The sequence below is a fragment of the Cydia fagiglandana genome, chromosome 2, assembly GCF_963556715.1.
Source record: "Cydia fagiglandana chromosome 2, ilCydFagi1.1, whole genome shotgun sequence".
In the NCBI taxonomy this organism is placed as follows: domain Eukaryota; kingdom Metazoa; phylum Arthropoda; class Insecta; order Lepidoptera; family Tortricidae; genus Cydia; species Cydia fagiglandana.
The window spans coordinates 12,299,775-12,325,055 of record NC_085933.1 but is presented as its reverse complement, the minus strand read 5'-3'; the positions used below and the strand labels follow the sequence as shown (position 1 = coordinate 12,325,055).

At 35.2% G+C, this 25,281-nt stretch overlaps 3 protein-coding genes across 5 annotated transcripts in view; 2 read left to right on the top strand and 1 right to left on the bottom strand.

Annotated features, from left to right (window-relative positions):
• Window positions 1-8,376, bottom strand: part of LOC134675916 (NADP-dependent malic enzyme-like) — a 31,309-nt gene extending 22,933 nt beyond the window's left edge. For both annotated transcript variants that reach the window (XR_010099819.1, XM_063534264.1), the window contains exons 1-3: window positions 8,201-8,376; window positions 3,045-3,219; window positions 1,782-1,940 (exon numbers count right to left, since the gene is read on the bottom strand). Coding sequence is in view for 1 of the 2 variants with exons in the window: in XM_063534264.1 (XP_063390334.1) it covers window positions 1,782-1,940; window positions 3,045-3,219; window positions 8,201-8,229 (363 nt within the window). In the remaining variant the exon portion in view is untranslated. The remainder of the gene's footprint in view (window positions 1-1,781; window positions 1,941-3,044; window positions 3,220-8,200) is intronic.
• The window catches only part of LOC134676421 (vacuolar protein sorting-associated protein 4), a 517,731-nt gene that overhangs the window by 476,216 nt on the left and 16,234 nt on the right, over window positions 1-25,281 (top strand). The gene's annotated exons all lie outside the window — the stretch shown is intronic.
• On the top strand, window positions 8,995-25,046 carry LOC134675902 (probable mitochondrial glutathione transporter SLC25A40). Of its 2 annotated transcripts, none has more exons than XM_063534252.1 (9): window positions 8,995-9,214; window positions 9,298-9,455; window positions 9,615-9,777; window positions 10,418-10,540; window positions 15,547-15,645; window positions 16,137-16,249; window positions 16,479-16,560; window positions 17,413-17,620; window positions 18,533-18,693. In XM_063534252.1, the coding sequence occupies exons 1-9, from the start codon at window positions 9,124-9,126 to the stop codon at window positions 18,564-18,566; spliced, it is 1,071 nt and encodes a 356-aa protein (XP_063390322.1). In that variant the 5' UTR covers window positions 8,995-9,123; the 3' UTR covers window positions 18,567-18,693. The 2 variants fall into 2 exon arrangements, with proteins under 2 accessions (XP_063390322.1, XP_063390314.1); XM_063534244.1 differs by lacking the exon at window positions 18,533-18,693 and adding an exon at window positions 24,775-25,046 and having other exon boundaries at window positions 8,996-9,214.

Genomic DNA, 25,281 nt, shown 5'->3' with positions numbered 1-25,281 from the left:
GGGTTTCTAGGCGGGCAAACAATACTAACATCTTTTTTATGAATTAAAACCAAAATATTACTTTGCTTATCCGCGAAAAGATAACGTGTTAGTCAATCAGTACTAACCCGTTATACTTACTTGCGAATTTTTTACATGCAATTAATCTTCAATTAATATTTTTTTCTCCAATATGCTCGGAAATGTTCACCTTACTGTAGCAAAAATAGTACGGGAAGTTCTTCGTTAATGTCAAACTCTAACTAAAAAACATCAAACTATCGCTGTCCTGTTCTAGCGGACGGGAAGTAAAAAAACACTACAGTAATAACTTATTACTGTAGTGTTTTTTACTTTTTAATAATAAAAAACGCAAACAGCCAATTATTATTGCAGCGAGCCGCTTCTACACGACCCGATCAGCTATCATTTCACGTGTATTATCGTGCGAATACTGCTTAATAAAATCAAAGATTATTTTTATATTTTTTTTAAATCTCATCCGTGTTCATAAAGCTTACATAGTTTGTCAAAGGACTTTCTCATTTCAAACATAGACAAAGAGAATCATACTATCTTTGTCTTACACTAGTACTAGCACCCAAAAGAAAAGGATGGGTGTAGTTTTCCTGGTTCTTACTGACTGAAAAGTTGGTTTGACAAACTATATTGCGCAATTATATTGAATGAACGAATATTGAATGGTACTGAATGGCAGAATAAGTTTGTGCTTTTAACTTTTAAAAATTAATGAAAGAGGGAAATTGTTTTTGACATTTTGGATGTGAAGGTTTGATTTGAGTGATGCTTGATGCTTAAATAATAATTATTTTAGCTTATTTCCTCGCATGTTTGGAGAAAAGCACTATATATGCCTCGGCAGGAATAGCAATTCGTGGATTCGTCTTCTTTGTCGGACTCCGCTTCGCGTCGTCCGACAAAATCGAAACTCATCCACGAATTGCCCTTTCCCGGCCTCTGCAATAATGTACTATTTTCTTTAATTAATTTTTTTAATGCATCTTTTTAATGTCCAATCGATAGTAGGTAATTCCAAAAAGAGCTTAGGAATTATTATCAAAATGTAAAACAAAACTTCGGAATCGATAACATAATTTTTGATTTTTCAATTGACACCGAAACTACGCAAAATGTTTTCGTGATATATTTCTAACTATCCCTATTCGTGTCCAGTAATTATAGTTGACGAGCATTTGGTAGATGAATCGTAACTACACAATTGTCAATAAATGCGGTATTATGTAGCTATTACCATAAACATCGATTAAATATTGTAATTGGTTCTGGGTTCCCTTTACCATATTATAAACTTGAGTAGGTAGATTGAAGATAATGTTATTGGTTAACTGTTAATAAAGTAAGTATCTAAGTGAGTAATAAATCAGTTTTTTTCCTCCACCGCAGTATCTACTTGTTTATGTACCTATTCGTGCATTTATTTTTTATTGTAAATGACGCCAAATATAATTATGTCAACGTTTTAAAATAATGAGTGTGTTGTGAAGGTTAATAAAAAATAAATTCTCCCAACATGGTGTCGCATAATCATATCATTGACATAAGGAGGACCAAAACAAACAATTCTTTAATAAATAAAGTAACTCAATATAAAATAAATCGACCAATAATTGTGTCATAAGCATACCATGGACATCGTTGCATCGTACCCACACCGTTGTTTAACATAACAACCGCACAACTGTTAGCTCTCTCCTGCCACCGTGGCCAAATCCTTAAAAACAAAATGATAAAGTAATGGTACCTTGATCACTCTTAGTCACCTGTAACTCGACGAGGTAGAGATATTTGTTCAGATTGTCTTCGTATCTGTCTATAGAAATCCTGCAGATATCCAGTTGTTCTTCTTGCGTTTTGAACTTGGCAGCTAAGAGGCCATGGATGCCGAGATATTGCCGTTCTTCTAATGTGAAGGCGAGGCCCTAGAAGAAAGCAAAAATATAATATATCTAGTCTTAAATTACCTACGTTTAAATGTGCTACCAAAATTGTATACCAAAAACTCTAATTATAAGGAATTAACTTAAGTTAAAAGTTAAAAAATCATAACTCGAAAACTACGAAAAATCGGGTAACATACATGGGATATATTATGATAGCCCATGACGTGAGGAATCTAAAAAAAATTTAGGACGTCAAGTTTTGCCCCTGCCCCACACCCTGCATCTAACACACGCATCTTCTCTTGAGACTGCATTACTGAAATTGCATTGCAGCGCTAGTTTAATATTTGTAGTTGTTAAAATGTCAATCCTGATAATAATTATTCCAAATTAGAATGAATGAGTCCATTGTAAGCATTCTCTAGTTCCGCCGAAATAGTCAATTATGAAGTTAAGGACGTCTACCTATTAAAACAAAACCAAGGTCAGGTCGAGTTTTATTTTAAGACGACTTCATTGAGTCCAAACCAAAGAAACGTAACACAATACATATATATTATGCAATTCTACGAAAAACATTCTAATAAGTACCAGATATCAAACTTTAGACGTAAAATGTATGAACACAGTGACCGACGTCAAAAAAGGGCAAAGCCCTCATATTCCTTCTAGACACCTACCTCATCTAAAGGTAGGTTCACGTTCATGGCCTCAGACGCCCTTACGATGTAACGTAACATACTTAGATACGAACTTACAAGGGCACATAGTGATAGACTGGTAGATAAGGTTTTACATTTTATTTACGTTCATGTATCGTCTTGAATTATAAGAAACCTATCATAGATCTAGTGGTATCTTCTACATCAAGTGGTATATCTACCATCATTCATTACTATTTATCAGGTTGTGATAAATCGTAAGTTTTTATTACCAATCGATTCGAAAAAGATACTCATTTACATAGAAAACCCTCAATTAGCACATTCGTTGCCAACCATCAGGCAAACAAGACATCCGCGCCAGGTCACAACAATTTCGTCATATAACTTAAGCTTTTATAGCCGTCTATCCAATCTATTTCTACCTACACTCCTACATAGTCTCAACTTCCTGGTTTATATAGATCAGTTTTCAACTCACCTTGTTAAGACGAGGGTCTTTTAGATGATCTATTCCTCGAACCATGTTGGGGCACAATATGTCCCCGGTGACCTCGTGATGGGCCCGGGTCAGGGAGGAACAGTCGCCGATGGCAGGGCATTTCGCTAGGGCTAGTGCAAGTACTCTGTTGGAAACACATGAGCTTGTGTTGTGTCTGCAACAAATAATTATACAGTAAGTTCTGGCATACCTTGGCATGGCTTTTACTATTAGAAAATTCTTCTGCGAGCGCTACGTCCCTAGGGATAACAGGAATACATCATCATCATCACCATACATCATCATCAAGTTCTGGCATAAGAATCATGTGGTTAGTGCTTGGTATAATAAGAACATCGGCAATCCTATTATTATAGATAATGTAGGTACTTATAACAGTGCACACCGTCTCGTCTAGTCCTAGCGCTCCCGAAGTCTGTAAGCTGGGTCCATACTTGTATCATTTTGCCGTTCGAATCAACGTCGCGTAGCTCCGACGCGTGATACACGGATGTGGTATTTTTCGTAATCTCGCACCTCTATACTCGTACGTATGTATATGTCGGCGGCCGATCGTAAGATCAGGCAGATCGTAATGTTCCTGTGTATTGTTTTGAGGATAGTCACATTAAACCAATATATACAGGGTGTTTGGTACATCGTTTGCCAAATTAAAACGGCAGATAAGTTGAGTCATTTGTTATCTACTCATGCCTAGAAAAATAAAATTGGCCATGGTTTTTTTTCACTACTACGCAAGTAAAAATTTGAAATTTACGAAAAACTGTCGTCGAAGTGAAAAAATTTTTTTGCACCAAATTAAAAATTTCTAGGCCTGAGAAGATACCTATCTGCCGTTTTAATTTGGCAAACGATGTACCAAACACCCTGTATAGGTAAAATAGGTTCGTTAGGTTGCTTCAGATGCCCGAAAGGCAAACTGCCCAGAAATAGGAGCCCCGCGTAGCTCCGTCTTCGCTCCGTGGACTCAGGGAACGAGTCAAAGATTTTCACGTTTCACGATATGCCTAGGAATTTCACGATATGCCTGATCTTACGATCGGCCGCCGACATATATACTGGTATGTATATAAGTGGCAGTACTTTACGGACTGCAGTGTGGTTCAATAAAATGCCGATTACGGTTAGTTTGTACAGATTTCGAGACTAGCGAAAAAGCTAGCAGTCATAAAACCATCTGCTTTCACGTTGACGAGACCTATAATCGATGGGTACCTACATTCAATACAAAATATGTACCTATAACGAATAGCGTAGCTAGTACACAACAAAGAAAATCGATGCCTCAGGAATATTCAATGTCAGCTTGTTCAAACTGTACCATTTTCTCATTAGACTTGAACTGTCTTAGCGTGAAGGAAAAACCGTAATTTATTGATAGCCTTTCTTCTTCTTAGTCGGTACACTCTCGCCAGAGTGGCCGTGGTCGTCATTGTGAATCTCGATGAGTGATGATCATGCTAATACGGCGCCATTCGTCACGGACTGCAGCTTTCCGGGTACATTCGTAAACCGAGCACTTAGTTGCGCCTTGATCTGGCCTGTCCATCTCATTGATAGCCTTTACTGGCGGCTTTAGTTGGAACTAGTAATTCGTATAGTCTCCCAAAAAAGTAACGTTTGAGTTAGAGTATTGCGCTCATACCTACCCAAATAAACATTATACCACGAGCGTGTGCTCTTTGAAGTTCTTTAAACATCTGTTAACATCTCGAGCTATAGGAATTATAACATAATTGGCTTGTTCTTAAAATAATTACAGACTACGAGGAGTATCTATTTTACTTTTTTCATATTCGGGTATATCACAGATCGACCTAGCCCAATCAAATGCCCCAAACTAAGCAATGCATGTACCTACTGCATACTTATGGGTTCCAGGCTACGAACGTGATAAACACACACAGTTCCAGTAGTTATGCATTTAAATAAAAAAAGGGCAAACATAAATTAGTGTAAAATTTTCCACACCACAGGTGACTACGTAAGAGGTGGGAATAACGTTTCGTGACGAGATGTCGCGGTTTGAAGGCGTTCCTCAAATTCATGCGCGCCAAACTTTTTCGTTGGCGAATTGTTTACGTTGTTGCGCTCTTGCCAAGTCATAGCAGCATACTCATAATTACCGTAGATGACGTGGATCAGTTTATAAACATCACTCACTGTAAAGGGCTCAACTGACCTCGCAACAATTCGCATGCGATTTTAAGATCTATTGCCGACGAAGTATGTAGATGCAACAAACACAATCAATCCATCAAATGCTGCAATCTATCAAAAAGTTGTTGCAAGGTCCACGGAACCCTTTAGGCCTATGGTCAGCTCTATCAACGTATATTAATTATTTTTGCTACAAATTTTACAAGTACCAACTTATATGATTTGATAATTGTGCTAGTAATTTATTTCGGTGCCAAATATTAGACACTTAATGGGCGAGATTCATTTTTTTTTATTAGGACTTTTTAAGCCGAGCCCCAGTTGGGCTCTGCATAACGACGGCGGCGCGTCGCCATGGCCATAAAACCGCCTAAAACATCGATAGCAAACGCACCGGCGTAAACCGACGTGGTTTTTAACCGCAAATACATATGTATGAGCCTGTATGAGCGTGTGCAACATTTTGCAACTCAGAATTTCAGATTGAACGCACCGGAACGTCTAGAGCTTGCGTTGCGCTCGTCGTCGATCGTCGACGGTGACTGACTGATAGGGTCTCCCCAAATATATCGACGCGCATTCGGCAAAAGCCGATAGGAAAAAGCTTTATGTCCGCGCAATAAGAGCGAAAAAGTCGTCGTTCGGCTCGGCTCGCATCGGCCGGCGCCGGCCGACGCGTCGTCGGCTTCTTCGCTCTTATTGCGTGGACATAAAGCTTTTTCCTATCGGCTTTTGCCGAATGCGCGTCGATATATTTGGGGAGACCCTTATGTTCGTACCTACAGTTTTAACGCATAATTATTTTCCATCGTATTTTCACGGAAACGTACGAACGTGTCTTGCGATTTCAGTCAGTCTCGGTAAAAAGTAAGTACCTATTGAGATTCACTGAAGTAGCATGACAAATACGAACGTTTCCGAGAAAGAAAGCAAGCAGTTTCGCATTCAAGAAATTAATAAATGATTATGATTATGATTATGATTAAAGTACGATGGAAACCAATTATGCACTACATATTTACCTCATTCTCATGGCCCAAACAAAGTTAGTCTGATCCTGTTACTTAACAACACCTGCCCGTGTATTTCCACTAATGACTATATCCTGTAACTAGCAATTGTAAATGTATAACTACTACATTGTGCTTTACGTAATTAACCATTTTAGCACACTATACCAACCTAAATGTATAAAGGAGCATTTAGTACAGTAGGTACAGTATATTTTGCAGCATGATAACCCCTTTTAATTCGGGTAAACATTATTTTACAAATTAAACATGAGTCAATGTAATGAGAACATAAGCTTCTATATAATTTTACTCCTAGTTTTGAATAATATTTCACATAAACCAGACAATACTATAGACTAGACATAAAATTGCCTACAATATTTTTTATGTTATACAGGTCAAATGAAATCTTTAAGAATCTGTATTATATGAATACCTATATAAAAAAACTTGAAGATTTTGTTTACAAGATAGGATGACAAAATATATGTGCTTATAAGATTAAGCACTTGTTTATTTACAAAATACACACCCTAATAAAACAAAGAATGACCTATTATAAAAAGTGTCATTATTATCAAAGTGCCTTCAAACTTCTTATCAGAATAACAAATCTTATAGTAAACATTGTTGTTTATATAGGTAAACAGAGCACACAGTTTAAAAACGTCAGTTTTATCGCTACTATAGATATTTTAAAGCACAGTGAATGGTTGCCAGCTCAATAAGTTTGGGACTAGCTATTAATAAACAGTAGTCACTGGCAGGCATATTTGCCAATTATCATTAATGCTCATTTGGTTTTCTAATACAAGTTTGCAATAGTTATTAACACTATGTCCCCAGTTGATTTATTGGGATTTGGTTATTTGGTCACTTTTTATGTGTATTTTGAAAATCAAAAGAATTCATGTATTTTGATTTTACATGCAATAGCTGACACTATTCAAAGGTTCTTTACCCAGTGGAATAGAACTTATGAAGCATTTGTGCATTTTTATATTGTTGGTTAACGCACCTAGCCTAGGTGACCTAGTTACACAAATTGAATGGCCAACAATAGAATCTAGCAACATGTAATATTAAAACACTTTTTCCTGAATAAAAAAATCTAAAGATGATATTACATTTTTTTCTCCGTTAATAGTTGCCCTGACGACTATGATTTTCATTTACAAATTTGATGAAACTATCTTAATAAATTGCTATCATTGTCGCAAATAATAACAAACACCCAATTTAAATTACAAGCTATAATAACTGAACCCAGAATAAGGCTAGACTTCTTCACCAGAAGTGGGGCTTTACTACAACTTTATTCCCATTCTAATCTATAAAATGGTGTGTACCTTGTATGTAAACATTGCCTAACAAATCTATCTATATAAATATATAATAATGGTCTAAAATTGTCAAAAATCTGTTAATAGATATTATGCTACACCTAATAAGCAGGCACAGCAATTTTATTTGATATATATAAAAAAACATAGTTACACGGTTTTCAATGCATCAATATACTGATATTCATTAAAATGTATCAAAAAAAATAACAGAAAGCTGCAAGTGAAACAGAAATCATATGAATTAAATATGTATACTGGCTAAGTGCATACCTAGTTTTGAAGCTTTAACTGCAGACACTTTTTAGAAACAAGATCGTCTATATCTCACTGTACAACATTCAAACAAGTCTTTAAGAGTAGTTTTTACATAAGTACGTGTGTCTCGAGAGCAAGAGCCAAATTCATAATTGAGAATTGTGTATAAAATCCAATCCTACTATACAGATTTTGTTGCCACTTGTAGTCACACTGCACGTAACTTACTAACATACAAAAGCCAAAAACAACTCATCTAAAAGGCCTATAAAATGTATCATTTGGTCTGTGACAGTTTTATTCATAAATTCGATAAATACAACTGTCAAGTTATGTAAACTCTAAATTAAAATATACTTACAACAATGATCTTGGGAGCGTGGAAAACATTGCGAAGTTATTGCTTCATCTACAGTTTTGAGAGCCTAATGGAAATTAACGATGTCTTCCCGTCTTTTAAGCACAATTTTTTAGAATAACTGAAACGCCCTCCATGCGTTTAATGGCAGTGATGACTGATTATAATATGACAGGACAGGCGAGGCACAGCACCAAAGAGAATATGACCTTCAAATTGTCTATGAAATTGATAGACAAATCTTATAACTACAACAGACGGGTGTACCGGACTATTAGAGCACCGTACAAAACTTTGTTCACGGTGCTCTTATAATATTTTGAATATGCGATGGATGTGGGCGTAGCAGCAGTAGGCCCTTAGGGCTTAAATTATCTTGACGCATTTGACTTGTGTTCGCTCTTTTTTGGCTCCTCTACACGATGGCCCAGAGCTGGACCTGCGAGGGCTAGAATTCGTTGCACCTATTTAGCGGGTAATTATCTAAATTCACATGCCATTTCGCAGCTATAGTCGCGGGAGAGAAATTATAAATAAGTTGCGTGTGGCGCTTAAATATATATACCATTGTCCGTCGTAATTATGCGGTCGCGCATTATTTTGGCTGTGCATTATTGGCTCCGTTTGACATTGACAGAACTGACACCAATCGTCAAAACAAGACGACATGAAGACATGTTTATTGGATTTGACTTATGGAAAAAAAAAGGAAGACTTTACAACTAAAATGACTTATGAAAGTTAATTTTACCGAAGACTAGGCAGTATGGCCTTTGGTCTTAGCCTGTCCAGAAAGGACGAATTAAAAAAAAAAAAAAAAAGACTGTCATATGATGAAATCCGAAAAAAACATTGTTTTTATTTTAAATTTTAATTCTGATTAAGACCTTTTAGTATCTACTGTTGCGCCCTATTTGAAGAAAAAAATGATTAGGGAAGATGACCCCCAATTCCGAATTACACCGTTTCAGCAAATGGCATCAGCATGTTCCGGTGCACTTGTAACCTCATTATTCAGTAAGAATAATAAATCTGAATATTTAATTTAACGTGACCTTCATATAATATGTTTGGTAAATTAGTGTTATTTAATTTTTCAGTGACTCCCTTGGACGTGGTTAAAATACGTTTGCAAGCACAACAGAAGGCATTATTGTCTAATAAGTGTTACCTATACTGCAATGGTTTGATGGAACATCTATGCCCCTGTGGTGAAACAGGTTGGATACCACGCCGAGTACACTTCCACGGAACTATGGTGCCTAAACTTTTATATAGTATATTTTGTTTTTATTCAGATAATGTGCCTTAACTTTACATTTCCTTTATTGTTATAATCCTCTTATCTTAAGAATGACTTATTTCAGGCTTTGAGTAATATTGATTAACAGCAGTTATAAATTTTTAAATGTTACAGGATGCTTTCTATAAAATTGCTAAATTGGAAGGAGTTCCTGCTTTATGGTCTGGTTTGAGTCCAACACTGATTTTGGCTCTACCCTGTACTGTGATATATTTTGTCACATATGAACAACTCAGATACAAAACGAAAACATTATATAATAACCTTACAAAGACAAGTAAGTTTGAATTTTATTAGAACTGTTAGGGAGCAGCCCACCATACATTTACCACAAAAAAAAAACTATTACTCCATTTGCAAATATTTGGCAGATATCTGATTTTTAGTGTTCCGTACAAAACTTTGTTTATGGAGCACTTATGGGATCACTTCGATCTTGTTTCTTTTGTACCATATGCTTCTACAAATCTGTTGTACTAGCTGTTATAGTTGAACTCAATATACAATTTCAAGGTTGAGTATTTACAGTTGAGCTCAGCTCTGGTGGAATTGAATAATGTTGCATTAACATTTCACAAGTGCCTTGGCATTGATTACTTACACAATAATTATGTTGCTGTATTCTAAGTCCCCTAGTGCATAAGTTGGAGAAATACTTTTATTATTTTATTGTGTTAATTAGTAGCTTTGGCCATCAATTTCCATGATAAAAACTATCCCATGCTATGTCTCACCCAAATTTTATTAAACAGTTCTGCAGTATAAGTGTGACAGAAAGAATTACTTTGGCATTTATAATATTAGTTTGGATCCATAGCTTAAATATACAAAAACATTTGCTATCATTGTTTCCCAAATCATCAACCCTGAAATCTTAAATATCATACTAAATTTATTTGGAACTTAAAATCTTTCAGCTGATCAACCCATGTGGATACCATTGATATCTGGTGCATCAGCTAGGACCATAGCTGTGACTATTGTCAGCCCACTGGAACTGATAAGAACAAAAATGCAGTCAAAAAAACTTACTTACTCAGGTAAAACTAAGCTTATATGGTCTAAGAGACGTACAGCACCGGAAATAATATTTTTAGAATAACAAAACCCCACTAGTTTGTGTGTCATATTATAGTTATTTGATCTGGGCACTTGGCATATTTTCATTAGTGGAAACAAAATGAGGTAGACTAGACAAAAAGATTCAAAATCGCTCTCCTTCTTGATGCGACTGGCAAATCATATTACTTTTTGGCAACCGGGTTTTTTAACCTAATTAAACCCTGCTGAATCCGAATTTGCCGGTTGCTCGATCGAATTCTTGACCGGAAGTGAGATATTTGACATTAAAGGTCCCTTTTTTTCGTTTTTCGTAAATAACTCTTAAACGGTGGCGCATAGCAAAAAATGTTCTATTACATCAGTAATCTACATAAAATTGCCTACAAGAAAGATTCAGTACAATTTTTCGCTAGGATTAATATTCAAAGAGATTTCAACGCGGGAAATTTAATTATAATCACTTCTAAGGTCCCGTTTTTTAGGTTTTCGTAAATAACTCATAAACGGTGGCCAATATCAAAAAATGTTGTTAGACGTTAATAATCTACACAAAATTTTGAACAAAAAAGAATCAGTACACTTTTCGCAGGGATCAATATTTAAAAAGATAATAAAGAGGGAAAGTTAATTGTAATAAATTCTAAGGTTCCTTGTTTTTATTTTTTCGTTAATAATTTGAAAAGTATGACTCATAGCAAAAAAAATCTTATACATAAATAATAAACGTAAAATTTCCTACAAGAAACATTGAGAACACTTTTCGCTAGGATCAATATTTAAAAAGACAAAGCAGCGGGTAAGTTAATTATAACCAATTTTAAAGTCCCTTTTTAGTTTTTTGTAAATAACTCGTAAACGATGTCCCATAGCAAAATAGGTTTTTAAGAACAAATTATCTACATAAAATTTCCTCCAAAAAACATCCAGAACACTTTTATCTAGGATCAATATTTCAAGCGATATTAAAGGAAGAAAGTTAATTACAATCAGTTCACAGGTCACTTTTTTTTAGTTTTTCGTAAATAACTCGTAAACGGTGGCCCGTTGCAAAACAATATTCTACATAAATACTAAACATAAAATTGTCCACAAAAAAGGTTCTGTACACTTTTTCGCTACAATCAATATTTAAAGAGGTATTAAAAGGGGTAAGTTAATTATAATCAATTTCCAGGTCCCTATTTTTAGGTTTTCGTCTATATAGGTAAAGAACTATTTTATTTTATTTTAAAAATGTAGGCCCAGTAGTTTCGGAGATAAAGGCCAGACCATCCCCCCGATGGTCATTTTTTGTATTTTAATGTTTTATTTTGGGGGGAGGGGCTTTATCTCCGAAACTATTGGGTCTAAAATTTTGAAAAAATATACAGAATAGAACCTCTATAGATGACAGGAAAACCTAATAGAATTATGCAGTCAAGCGCGAGTCGGGCATTACTTAGTTTTTGAACCGATCCCGAGAGGTTTTTTAAAGGCAATCACTCGCGTTTCACATATACAAAATACATTGTTAAAAATTGGGTAATGTACGGAACCCTTGCAACGCGAGTCCGACTCGCACTTGGCCGGTTTATTTTCATTTTGAGGTACGGAACCCTAAAAAGAGAAAAGTGTTCCATATGTTTTTCGTAGAAAATTTTATATCGATTATTTATTTACAAGAACATTAAGAACTTATTTTGCTATGAGCCTTATTTTACGAGTCATTTACGAAAACCTAAAAAATAGGGACCTGAAAATTGATTATAATTAACTTACCCCCTTTAATACCTCTTTGAATATTGATCGTAGCGAAAAAGTGTACAGAACCTTTTTTGTGGACAATTTTATGTTTAGTATTTATGTAGAATATTGTTTTGCAATGGGCCACCGTTTACAAGTTATTTACGAAACTCTAAAAAAAAGTGACCTGTAAACTGATTGTAATTAACTTTCTTCCTTTAATATCGCTTGAAATATTGATCCTAGAGAAAAGTGTTCTAGATGTTTTTTGGAGGAAATTTTATGTACATAATTTGTTCTTAAAAACCTATTTTGCTATGGGACATCGTTTACGAGTTATTTACAAAAAACTAAAAAGGGACTTTAAAATCTATATATATAAATGCAAGTGTCCTGACTGACTGACTGACTGACTGACTGACTGACTGACTGATTCATCAACGCAGAGCCGAAACTGCAAAAGCCAGAAAGTTGAAATTTGCACACCAGGTTGCATTTATAAAGTGTACAAGAGATAAGAAGCGATTTTGAGAAATTCAACCCCTAAGGGGGTTAAAAAGGGGATGAAAGTATGTATGGGGTTAAAGTTTTCTTTTAAGCTAGGAATTTGAAACTTCGTAAAAAGATATATTATTAAAATACAAGAAAACTAATTTCAGCGTTTTTGAAAATTCATCTCCTAAGGTGGTGAAAAAGGGGTTGAAAGTTTGTATGGATATCAAAAAAAATTTCAAGTGGTGGACTTGAATCTTTGTATTTAGGGATATTATTAGAAGACAGGAAAAGTAATTTCAGCGTTTTGTAAAATTCATCCCCTAACAGGGTTAAAAGGGGGTTGAAAATTTTAATCCATTACAAATGCTTTGAAACTTCTTAAAAATGCATAATAGCTGATTATAAAAAAAAGTGATTGCAACGTTTTTGGAAATTCAACCCCTAAGGGGGTTAAAAAGGGGATGAAAGTTCGTCTTCGGGTGCAAATTTTATTTTAAGCTAGGAACTTGAAACTTTGTAAAAAAGTATCAAATTCAAATACAAGATAACTAATTTCAGCGTTTTAGAAAATTCATCCCTCAAGGTGGTGAAAAAGGGGTTGAAAGTTTGTATGGATATCAAATTTTTTTTCGAGCGCGGGACTTGAATCTTTGTATTTGGGGATATTATTAGAAGACAATAAAAGTATTTTCAGCGTTTTGTAAAATTCATCCCCTAACAGGGTTAAAAAGGGGATGAAAGTTTGTATGGGGTTAAAGTTTTATTTTGAGTTAGGAATTTGAAACTTAGTTAAATTATATATCATTAAAATACAAGAAAACGAATTTCAGCGTTTTTGAAAATTCATCCCCTAAGGTGGTGAAAAAGGGGTTGAAAGTTTGTATGGATATCAAAAAATTTTTCGAGCGCGGGATTGAAATCTTTGCATTTGGGGATAATATTAGAAGACAATAAAAGTGATTTCAGCGATTTGTAAAATTCATCCCCTAACAGGGTTAAAATGGGGTTCAAAGTTTGAATCCATTACAAATGCTTTGAAACTTATTAGAAAGACATAATAGCCGATTACTAAAAGAAAGTAATTGCAACGTTTTTGGAAATTCAATCCCTAAGGGGGTGAAATAGGGGTTGAAAGTTCATCTTGGGGTGTAAATTTAATTTTTAGCTAGGAACTTGAACTTTTTGCAAAAAAAGGGTATTAAATTAAAAAACATGAAAACTAATTCAAGCATTTTTTAAAATCATCCCCCAAGGTGGTGAGAAAGGGGTTGAAAGTTTGTATGGAGATCAGATATTTTGTGAGTGCGGAACTTGAATCTTTGTATAAGGGCATAGGTACCTATTATGAGAATACAAGAAAAGTAATTTCAGCAACCAACATCAAAATCCACTTGACTTAAAACTTCATACAACTTGCTAAAAAAGAAAAGTACTTAATTTCAACATTGCTTGGATATGAAAATTATAGGTACCGTAAAACGGGGTGAGTAGGTTTCGCGGGGAGAGTTGGGTTATGAATGGGGAGAGAAGGTTTGAGAGGGGGGTGAGAAGGTATTTTAAGGCTCCTGCTACAAAAATAATGTATTCCAATTTAAAATGGGGCTATAGTAATACGCATAATAAAAAAAAATCGATTGGACAATCTTCCAAAATCACCTTTGTATGAAAAATCGTCTCACCCCAAATACGAGGCACTACGGGGTGAGGTGGGTTTTCCTCTTTATCGTCAAAGTTATGAAATGGAACTACCCAAAATAAAATACAAACTAAAATACAAACGTCCGAACCACCATTCAGTTTTCACATGTAAAAATAAAATTTTATCGAGGTTTGAAAGTCAAATTTCACCCAACTCACCCCATTTTACGGTACTAAAGATGTAAAATGTTGAAGATAAGATTCCGCGGACGAAGTCGCGGGCAACAGCTAGTTGATTATAATTAACTTACCCGCTGCTTTGTCTTTTTAAATATTGATCCTAGCGAAAAGTGTTCTCAATGTTTCTTGTAGGAAATTTTACGTTTATTATTTATGTATAAGATTTTTTTTGCTATGAGTCATACTTTTCAAATTATTAACGAAAAAATAAAAACAAGGAACCTTAGAATTTATTATAATTAACTTTCCCTCTTTATTATCTTTTTAAATATTGATCCCTGCGAAAAGCGTACTGGATCTTTTTTATTCAAAATTTTGTGTAGATTATTAAAGTCTAACAACATTTTTTGATATTAGTCACCGTTTATGAGTTATTTACGAAAACCTAAAAAACGGGACCTTAGAAGTGATTATAATTAAATTTCCCGCGTTAAAATCTCTTTGAATATTGATCCTAGCGAAAAATTGTACTGAATGTTTCTTGTAGGTAATTTTATGCAGATTACTTATGTAATAGAACATTTTTTGCTATGCGCCACCGTTTAAGAGTTATTTACGAAAAACGAAAAAAAGGGACCTTTAATGTCAAATATCTCACTTCCGGTCAAGAATTCGATCAAGCAACCGGCAAATTCGGATTCAGCGGGGTCTAATTAGGTTAAAAAACCCGGTTGCCAAAAAGTAATATGCTTTGCCAATCGAAATCGTTTTGAAAAATATGACCAGTCTAAGGTTGTAAAGCCAATTGAAGTTGTGCAATGTATAGCTCTGACTTTGATCAAATTATTTAATTTAAAGTGTAATGGGTAATATTCATTTTTATCCAACTCATATCAACATAAACAATAAACTACTATGATCACGGCCTGTATCACACTTGCTCTTTCAGAAATCAATGCCGCCTTAAGACAGGTTGTGAAATACGAAGGTTTCCGAGGATTATTTAGAGGACTGGGATCTACTCTTCTCAGAGATGTTCCATTTTCGGGTAAAGTATTTTACGTGCCTTTTTTACTCCAGTCAGGCGTGGCTCACTCCTCCGCGATTTCGTCGCTTTGCTACAGGTAGCTTAAAGTACATCCGTTCCACCCCAATTTTGGGGAAAGCCATAAGCCGCGCGTGGCGCTGTCGCCACCTAGCGGCCATATCTGTGCTGATCGTAACAGACGCGTTTTGTTAGAGAGTGAGTCTTCTGTAGTTCTGTACCTAGTACTATTATTTATTCTGTGCTCCAGTAAATATAATAATAAATCACTACTTACACTCTGGGTGCATCCCATGACACGGGCAAGGGCAGCATCCGCTCGGTGTACCCCTTACATTTCATTAAAGTGTCAAAAGGGCCTCTACGTGTTGGCTTCGGCTCCACGCACGCCTCCCAAAAGACCGGGACACCATTTGTTCCGTGATGGGAAATACTTATAAAATATCACTAGTTAATACCGTCGAATACCTAGTACAACCCTCCTTTAATTTCAGGTATTTATTGGACAACATTTGAAACTACAAAAAGAAAGTTCAGCCCACCTGATGCTAATCCTGAGAAACACACATTTTTGTTCAATTTCTTTTGTGGTTCTGTTGCAGGCAGTGTAAGTACCTATTAGCAATTTATTTGGTTAATTGGGCTTATTATGATGAACATTAAACTTTAGATATCTAAATCATAAATTTCTTTAAGATTCGTACAAAGTATAAAGGTTGCTAAAGGACCTAAGTAATAGGTTTATTTATTTCACTCCAACAGGAATAACATCCACGCATAGGGTGTTCTTATTTTTCTTACTGATAATTTAATGTTGGTAAATATTATCTTTACAGCTGGCTGCTTTCATCACGCTACCTTTTGATGTAGTGAAGACACACCAACAAATAGAATTGGGTGAAAAGGAGATTTACTCAGGTTTGTCATTCACTAATTTCACCTCTGACAGACAATATTAGATTTATCATACCATTCTAAGTTTTCCTACTAGTCCCACTGGAATTTTGCCAGTAGGTACATATTACTACTAGTCATAAACATCGACCTTTTTTAGGGTTCCCTAGGCCTAAGGAAAAAATGGGAACCTGTTCATCTGTCTGTCTGTCAAGGCCCTTTACCTCGGGGACGGAGGTATCCGGTTAAAATTAAAACCCTTAATCTGTAAAAAAATCAAACTTCTAAGTTAACGTAACAAAAAGATACGGCGGGTTTATGTCGCTAAAACCGTAAATTTCGATACTCTCAAGAGAATTACTTCCCGATCAATGGGAAGTAATTCTCTTGAAATTTAGCACGTACTATCGTCTTTTACTACAAGTTCCTACAGGGAAGAATCTGAAAACTATAAATTAGTAAAAAATAACAAATAATAGGTACTTAGCGAAGTTTGTACAGATCCGTAGGTGGGCAATTCCGACTCGCACTTGTCCGGTTTTTTAGGGGTGAGTGCCTAAAGCGCGGATCCCTTATAATTATATACCTACTTACATTATAAGGCTCTTGTGTTGTATGAAAATACAACGGATAATGCGGATATACCCTCCCGTATGCGTGGTCCGACACACGGTTTTTGTATTTTTTTTTCCTAATCTGAACAACTAAGCATTGAGCGCCTAGGACGTTTCACTTCCGATTTTCCCTGTTTTTTTGTCGATTTTAGGATAAAAAGAATTAGATTATGACCTGCGGTGTAATATGTTAGTATTGTCAACATCAATAGAAATTTCAAGAGTATCTACCTATCTACAATAAAATTGTTATCATTTACAGACAACAAACATCGTCAGAGGGCTTCCAATATGCAAGACATCGCTAAAAATATCTACAATAACCATGGCGTTAAAGGACTTTTCACAGGCTTGCTACCTCGAATATTTAAAGTAGCACCAGCTTGTGCCATAATGATAGCAACTTTCGAATATGGAAAACAGTTTTTCCAGACATATAATACACAGAAATACAAGGAAAAGTTGCAAAGGTAATATCACATATTACACTACCTAGTTACCTACTTTTGGTATTCAATTGCTTATTTATCAAGTTATCATTGATGTAAAAAGTTGTTCAGCAATTTTCCGTTAACGCTTCCGGATTCATGATAAATTATGTTTAGCTATATATTTTCGTTTACGTTTGCCAAAAATAGACTGAGAACTAGCCCCGGAAATAGATTAACGATTTCGGGAGCGACGAAACTTGTCAATTAGTTAGCTATAATTCTCCTTCTTCTTATCCTTACTACGTAAGGTAGAAGTACCTCGACGCTGCACTAGTATTCGACATGGGCACTTATGTCAAATAATATAGGTTAAATTTGAACGGCGAAGATTTTTCTGTATTCAAATTTAATCCGTGTCACTTTGACATAAAGTGCCCATGTCGAATACTAGTCCATCGTCGAGCACTAGTACTTCTACATTACCTACTAGATCCGGAAAATCGGAGATTCGGGACTAGATCCTTATTACTTACATTGGCGGAGATCGGAGAATTCGGGCAATATTTGAAAAATGCACGTTATAGAGTTCTGATTGTGATTTTAGTGCCATTTTTATCGGAGGAAAAAAGTTGACGTCTAACGTACAGGTTTCGTAGCTCATGAATTTTACGGGGCTCGTTCTTAGCCTGAAAGTAGCAGGATTATTATAATGCTACAAAATCATATAATGGTGAACAAAACACTCGTGATATTAGACCATAATGTTATAATTATACTCGCCTGAGAAATCGCCTAGAAGATCCTTGAATGTACACAAAAACTAAAGTGATCTCCTAAGGGAACTCGAAATATTTTAATCCGATACTCATAGGTGATTCACATATATAATATTAGCCGATATTTATCACAGAATCGCCAAACTAGTTTATTTTAACTACTTCCATATTCCAGGAGTGGCATAAAAGTCCAAATATATAAAGATTGAGTGATTTGAAGTTAGCTTTACAAGGTACCTGTATAGATTTAGTTGGTTATTAGGGTGTAATAGGCACATAGTAATTACTTGTAACTTAACAATTTGAACATCGTATTAAATTAGTTATACTATTTTAGACTAATATCTGTTGTAAGTATTAGGCCACCAAATGAAGACCAAAAACAGCCACACAGGGGAAATAATTCGTGTATGAGCGAATTTTGGCATAGTTGTAGGTCAAGGTGCCTTACACAACATATTGAAAGTACTGGTGGATGGGGGGTGTGCTAACGGGTGGAGGGGGGTTTAAAGGTCCCTTTTTTTAGTTTTTCGTAAATAACTCGTAAACGGTGGCTCATACCAAAAAATGTTCTGATACATAAGTGATCTACATAAAATTGCCTACAAGAAAGATTCCGTACACTTTTTCGCTAGGATCAATAGTAAAAAAGATATTAAAGCCGGTAAGTTAGTTATAATCAATTTTATGCTCCCACACAAAAAAATATTCATGAACATAAATAATCTACATAAAATTTCATACAAAAAAGATTATATACACTCTGGAACCAACCTATTGTTCTGCCAAGCCAACTGAGCTACCGAGACTTACCCGAAGACAGCGAAAATTTTTACTACTACATCTTTCATATCAGCCTTAAGGTACCGTTTGGATTCAGACTACGCCAGCATTACTGCTACAGTATTCCACCGGGACATTACTGCCAACCGCATTACTGTCGCAAATGACGAAAATCGCGCAGCAACATTGATTTTGACATTTGCGCTGTAATAGTGTTACAGTCGACTGCACTAGTTCAGGAAAAGTTGAAAAGGTAATTTTTCGGGCAGTAATGCAGTAGTATTGCAGTGCGACATTACTGTCGACTGCATTACTGTCGCAAATAGCAAATATATACTAAGCAACATTGATGTTGACAATTGCGGCAGTAATGCAGTCGGCATTAATGTCGCGTTGCAATAATGCTACTGTCGACTTCACTACTGCAGGAAACGTCAAAAGGGTGACAACCTACGACCCAGTGGCACCTGACTCCATTCTCAACACCATATTTTGCCGATGCACGACCGGGTGTGGGGCGCGATGCAGCTGCCGGAAAGCAGGAATTTCGTGCTCCAGTGTCTGCGGTGTATGCTCTGGCTCATGCACTAACAGAGCCCCCATCTAAATCACCGTCAGCAATGATGATGATGATGATTTTGTAGTTTTAGAAGATAATTAGACATTTTATTTATAGAACTATACGTCCCAATCTTAAAAATAAAGTTACTAGAGTCTGGCTAGCCAAATTTTGTTGACTGATATTTCCTTGTGGTATCACCAATTGTCTATGATTTTTAAAAAAGCTAAAAGTCTGTTGTCAATTTATGTCATCCATTCAAATTGTTCGCGGTATATAAGCGGTTTATTTGAAAGAATATTAATAATGACTATACCGAGTGAGGTCCGGAACCTATTATTTAAACTCGCAAACAATTACGGTAATGTACGCAGTCGCCAAGAAGCGTTATATAAAGAAAAACTGCAATGTTTACAAGTCGTAAGCAATTTAGTAGGTTGGTGCTCTAATATTTTGATACTTTAAGTAGGTACTAGTTCTAAAATTTGCCTATAAGTTTGATTAAGTACGTAAATTTATTAATGCCTGAATCTCATAAACAGGACAAGTGTGTAAAGAAACGGTTAAATTAGAAATTCTGGAAAATATCAACAAAATCAAAACATTGGAACGTAAGGAGTTATTTACTGAAAACCAATATTTAGAAGAAATCTGTGGAGTGACTGGTCAGTAGTTAAAGTTGATATAAAAATATAAAATAAACGTTAACGTTTCGAAACATGTCCAATGTCCATACAGTGTGGCTGTTAACGAGAATGCAGTTAGCATTCTCGTTGACAGGGAAGTTTTGGGGTTATACTGAGCATTTTTTACTATGGGACCAACCCAGGCATTGCGAAAAAAAATTTGGCTGTTTCATAATACTCGTATACATTTTGGCTGGTCCATTTTCTATGAGAGGGTAAGTTGCTCAGTATTAATCCTAAAACCTCCCTGGCACCGGGACTGCAGTTATTTTTTACCCACCGTGTACGTGTATATGAGCGGCCAACGTGTCGATGGAATCTTTAGGTATACCTACTTAACTTAACCATTGACCTAACCTAAAGTAACGTAACTTAATGGTCACATAGACAGACGTATGAAACTCGCAAAATGGAAATTACCACCATATTGATTGCAATTTTGCGAGTCTACCATTATTATTAAATTATATTATTGATTAAAGTTTTTTTCGTACAGGTTTTTGTGTTTCAACTTTGAAAAATATACTAAATGAAGGCAAACAAAACAATGGTGACTTTAGTACTCCGGGGCAAAAGCGGCCTCATCAAGCTACCAAATCAAACTTGGATAGCTTCGATGTTCAAGCCATCAAAAATAAAATTAATGAATATTATGTGGTCAGAAAACAAGTACCTACTCTCAGAACCCTTTTGGCTGATTTAAAAGAATCGATTAATTTTACTGGATGCAAAGAAACTTTACGTCAAATATTGTTGGCAAACGGTTTTGAATTTAAACAGAACAAGAATGAACGTTCAGAGCTAATTGAGCGGCACGATATTGCAGCTTGGCGGCATCATTTCTTGAGAACCATTGCTTTGAAACGTGCTGAAGGCAAACCGATAATATATCTGGACGAAACTTATGTTCACCAACATTACAAACCAAAAAAGTCTTGGCAGGGCCCGTCCACAACAGGTTTGATTGAAAACATTTCTCAAGGAAAAAGATATATCATTGTGCATGCTGGTTCTGAAAGTGGCTTTGTGCCCAATGCATTGCTAGTATTCAGCACTAAATCGATCGCAGCTGACTATCATCATGACATGAATGCGGCAAACTTCAACAAATGGTTACGGGAAAAATTGGTGCCGAATTTGCACGAACCGAGTGTAGTCGTTTTAGACAATGCTAGTTACCACACTGTGCAAATTAATAAGCTGCCAAATCGACAATCCCGAAAAGCAGATTTGCAAAACTGGCTTATAGAGAAATCGATACCGTTTGGTGAACGTTGTACCAAAGAACAACTCTTGTGTTTGATTGGACAGCATACAGAAGAGCCTATCTACGAAGCAGATGAGATACTCAGGACTCATGGGCACGAGGTTCTAAGACTGCCACCATATCACTGTTTCTTGAACCCCATAGAGCTGATTTGGAGTATCGCTAAGCGAAAAGTGGCCAGCAAAAATATAGCCCAATCTGCGCAAGAGTTTGAAAGAACTATTAGAGATTGCTTCGAAAGCGTGACCCCTAACGATTGGAAAAAAATGACTGATCATGTTGTCCACATAGAAAATCAGTACATGCAAAAGGATAACATAACTGCTCACATGAAAAGATTTGTCATAAGCGTCGGTGATGACGAGTCTTCTAGCAGTTCTGATCAATATACAGGAGGGGACTCGGAGCCGGAGTATTTGCTGTCCGACTTTGATAACTACTTAGAAGCAGAATATTTAGAGTCCGATTTTAACTACAGCGAATAAGGCCCAATTGCACCAACCACATTTAACAGACTGATTAACGTCAAACAGCAGTGAAGTATGAAATTTCCCATACAAATACATTTAGTGAACGCTTTAACGGTGACAGACGGTTTGGTGCAACCGACCCTTAGTCATGGTTAGTTAAATGTGTAAATATTCATCTTAGTCAAAATTATTAATTGTAACTTAGACCCACTTGCACCATCCCACTAACTCGGAGTTAAGCGGTTAAACCGTTAACCTAGTGTCAAATTGTACTGAAAACCATGGCTCTCCAGGTTTAACCGGTTAATCCCGGGTTAGTGGAATGGTGCAAGTGGACCTTAGTAGTTTTAAATACCTATTCGCCGTCTGTCTTTTCTGTAAGCAAACCAAGCAAGCAAGAAAAATGCAAATGTAGTAAGACAAGTAAGTTGAACTTGACCTTGAGTTGAAATTTGGCATAGTATGTACTCGTACTTATTTAAATTTTTTGGTGATGGATTAATATTATGGTATTATCGAACTAGGTCTTATTTACACTACATTTCATTTTTCGCCTTGTGACAATGGTATATGGTGAGAAAGTGTAAGCATATGTGTTTATCGTTGACTGTACTTTACATAGTTGTAGAAATGATGTGAGCTGTCTTTGAGTGCACGTCTACGTATATTCAACTTACTTATATCCTTTAGGTACCTTACGTGTGCACAGAAAATCAAAAATATTTTCTAGTATCAAAACTATAATTCCTACTACACAAAGTGTGACCAGCCCAAGATTTTTTGAATTTCCCGCCAAACATTTGGGTAAAATTTCAGTAGCCAGACTCTATTATGTGTAAATTGATTATAATTAAATTTCTCTCTTTAGTATCTTTTTAAATATTGATCCTAGCGAAAAAGTGTACTAGATCTTTCTTGTAGGCAATTTTATGTTAATTATTTATGTATATGAACAATTTTTGCTATGCGCCGCCGTTTACAAGTTATTTACGAAAAACTAAAAAAAAAACCGGCAAATTGATTAAAATTAAATTTCCCCCTTTAATATCTCATGAAATATTGATCCTAGCGAAAAAGTATAAATAATATTTTTTGTAGAGAATTTTATCACGATTATTTAAGTATAACGTTTTTTTTGCAATGGGCAAACGTTTACTAGTTATTTATGAAAAAGCAAAAAAAGGGACCTGCGAAGTGATTGTAATTAACATTCCCCCTTTTATATTTTTTAAAATATTAGTCCCAGAGAAAAATATTTCGTATATTTTTTATAGGAAATTTTATGTAGATTATTTATGTAAAAGAACATTTTTTGATATGGGCTACCGTTTACCAGTTGTTTATGAAAAACTAAAAAGATACTTTAAAATTGATTATAATTAACTTTCTCGCTTAGTAACTTTTTGAATATTGAGCCTAGTAAAAAGTATTCAATATATTTTTTGTAGAAAATGGTATGTAGATTATTTGTGCTGTAGAACATTTTCTGCTATGAGCTACCGTTTACGAGTTATTTACGTACAACTAAAAATAAATGAACCTTAGAACTGTTTATAAATAACATTCCTTCTTTAGTAACTTTTTAAATATTGATCTTTGCGAAATGTGTACTATATTTTTTTTGTAGGAAATTTTGTGTAGATTATTTACGTTTCAGAACATGTTTTGCTATTGGCCACTCTTTACGAGTTCTATACGAAAATATAAAAAAACAGACCACAAAATTGATTTTAATTAACGTTCCCGTGTTGATATCTTCTTGAATATTGATCCTAGCAAAAAAGTGTACGGAATCTTTCTTGTAGGCAATTTTATATAGATTACTTATGTATAAGAACATTTTTTGCTATGAGCCACCGTTTACGAGTTATTTACGAAAACCTAAAAAAAGGGACCTTTAAACCCCCCTCCACCCGTTAGCACACCCCCCCTCAACCAGTACTTTCAGTATGTTGTGTAAGGCACCTTGACCTACAACTATGCCAAAATTCGCTCATACACGAATTATTTCCCCTGTTTTTCCTTCGTTTGGTGGCCTATATTATAAGTAGTAATTTGAGTCACACCTTTGGAATTGTTTGAAAGTAACTATTGTTGCTATTCCATAACCACTAAAAGATGTGCTTAACTCTATTTTATAAGTAGGTAGTTAATATTCCAATTGAACATACATAGGTAGGTACAATATTTAATTTTTTTTTATTGTTGTATAATTTGGTTGGATATTAGACCATAATGTTTAATTTTCAAGTAGATATGATATAAAATGTGTCACACTTACTATAAAATGTAAATAAGCTTTCCGAATTAATCAATGCAGAGATATATCAATATAACTTGTCACCCCCATTTAATCCCTCACTTAGAGAAGAAACAAATGAGTGAAATGAGGATAGTGATACCTTATCCATATCTTAGTTACACTATAAGACCCAGAGGTACCTATATTATTGAAAAGAAAATGTTTTATACAGAGAAATATTAAAAGAGTTGACTTGCTTTTATTTGTTGGTTAAAAATTCCAAAAAAACAAACGCTTTTGTATAAATGAATATTTCTTTCCTTTTTTTAACTGACTTTAAGATATTGTGTTGAGATTCCTTTAAAAAGAGGTAAAGATAAATCTATTACTAAAAACATTTTTGGTTTCAGACATCAAGAGCTAGTTTTGACAGCCAATGGAAATAGGGCTGAATATTCCTAAATTTAGACGATATATTGTAGCTTTGCATTATTGCAAAGGATCAATATATCAAATTTGTTATGACAAAGCTACATGCTGCTTGTATGTTATTGGATGAACATGATTCGTTTATCTTCAGTATTAGGAATACTAGATTGAAAGAAAATTTGTCTTCTTTTGAACGACGATGAACTAGCTCAATGTATGTAAATAATGGATCTATTTGTAAATAGGTGCAATAAAACTGAAAGTTATAACTGCATGTCTATTATTTTAATAACACACTTTTATGAGCTTAACCCCATATATCCAAACTATCTTTGTACATGTGTGTGGTTCAAATCTTGTAAATAACACTACCTGGTGTCTGATGTAGTTGAAATTTGGAGTAAGTACAGTCAAGGAATGTAAATTCCGACCCATTTCGTACTTTGTCACAGTGACAACCGTATGAGGTCTCTAGCGGCTTTCATATT

What these genes read in the sequence shown, in the direction of transcription:
- LOC134675902 (XM_063534244.1), top strand. Translation starts at nt 9,124, where the DNA reads ATGATTAGGGAAGATGACCCCCAATTCCGAATTACACCGTTTCAGCAA. An exon ending in CAGAGATGTTCCATTTTCGG is followed by an intron (nt 15,646 to 16,136) that starts GTAAAGTATTTT and finishes CTTTAATTTCAG; the next exon opens with GTATTTATTGGACAACATTT. An exon ending in TGAAAAGGAGATTTACTCAG is followed by an intron (nt 16,561 to 17,412) that starts GTTTGTCATTCA and finishes TATCATTTACAG; the next exon opens with ACAACAAACATCGTCAGAGG.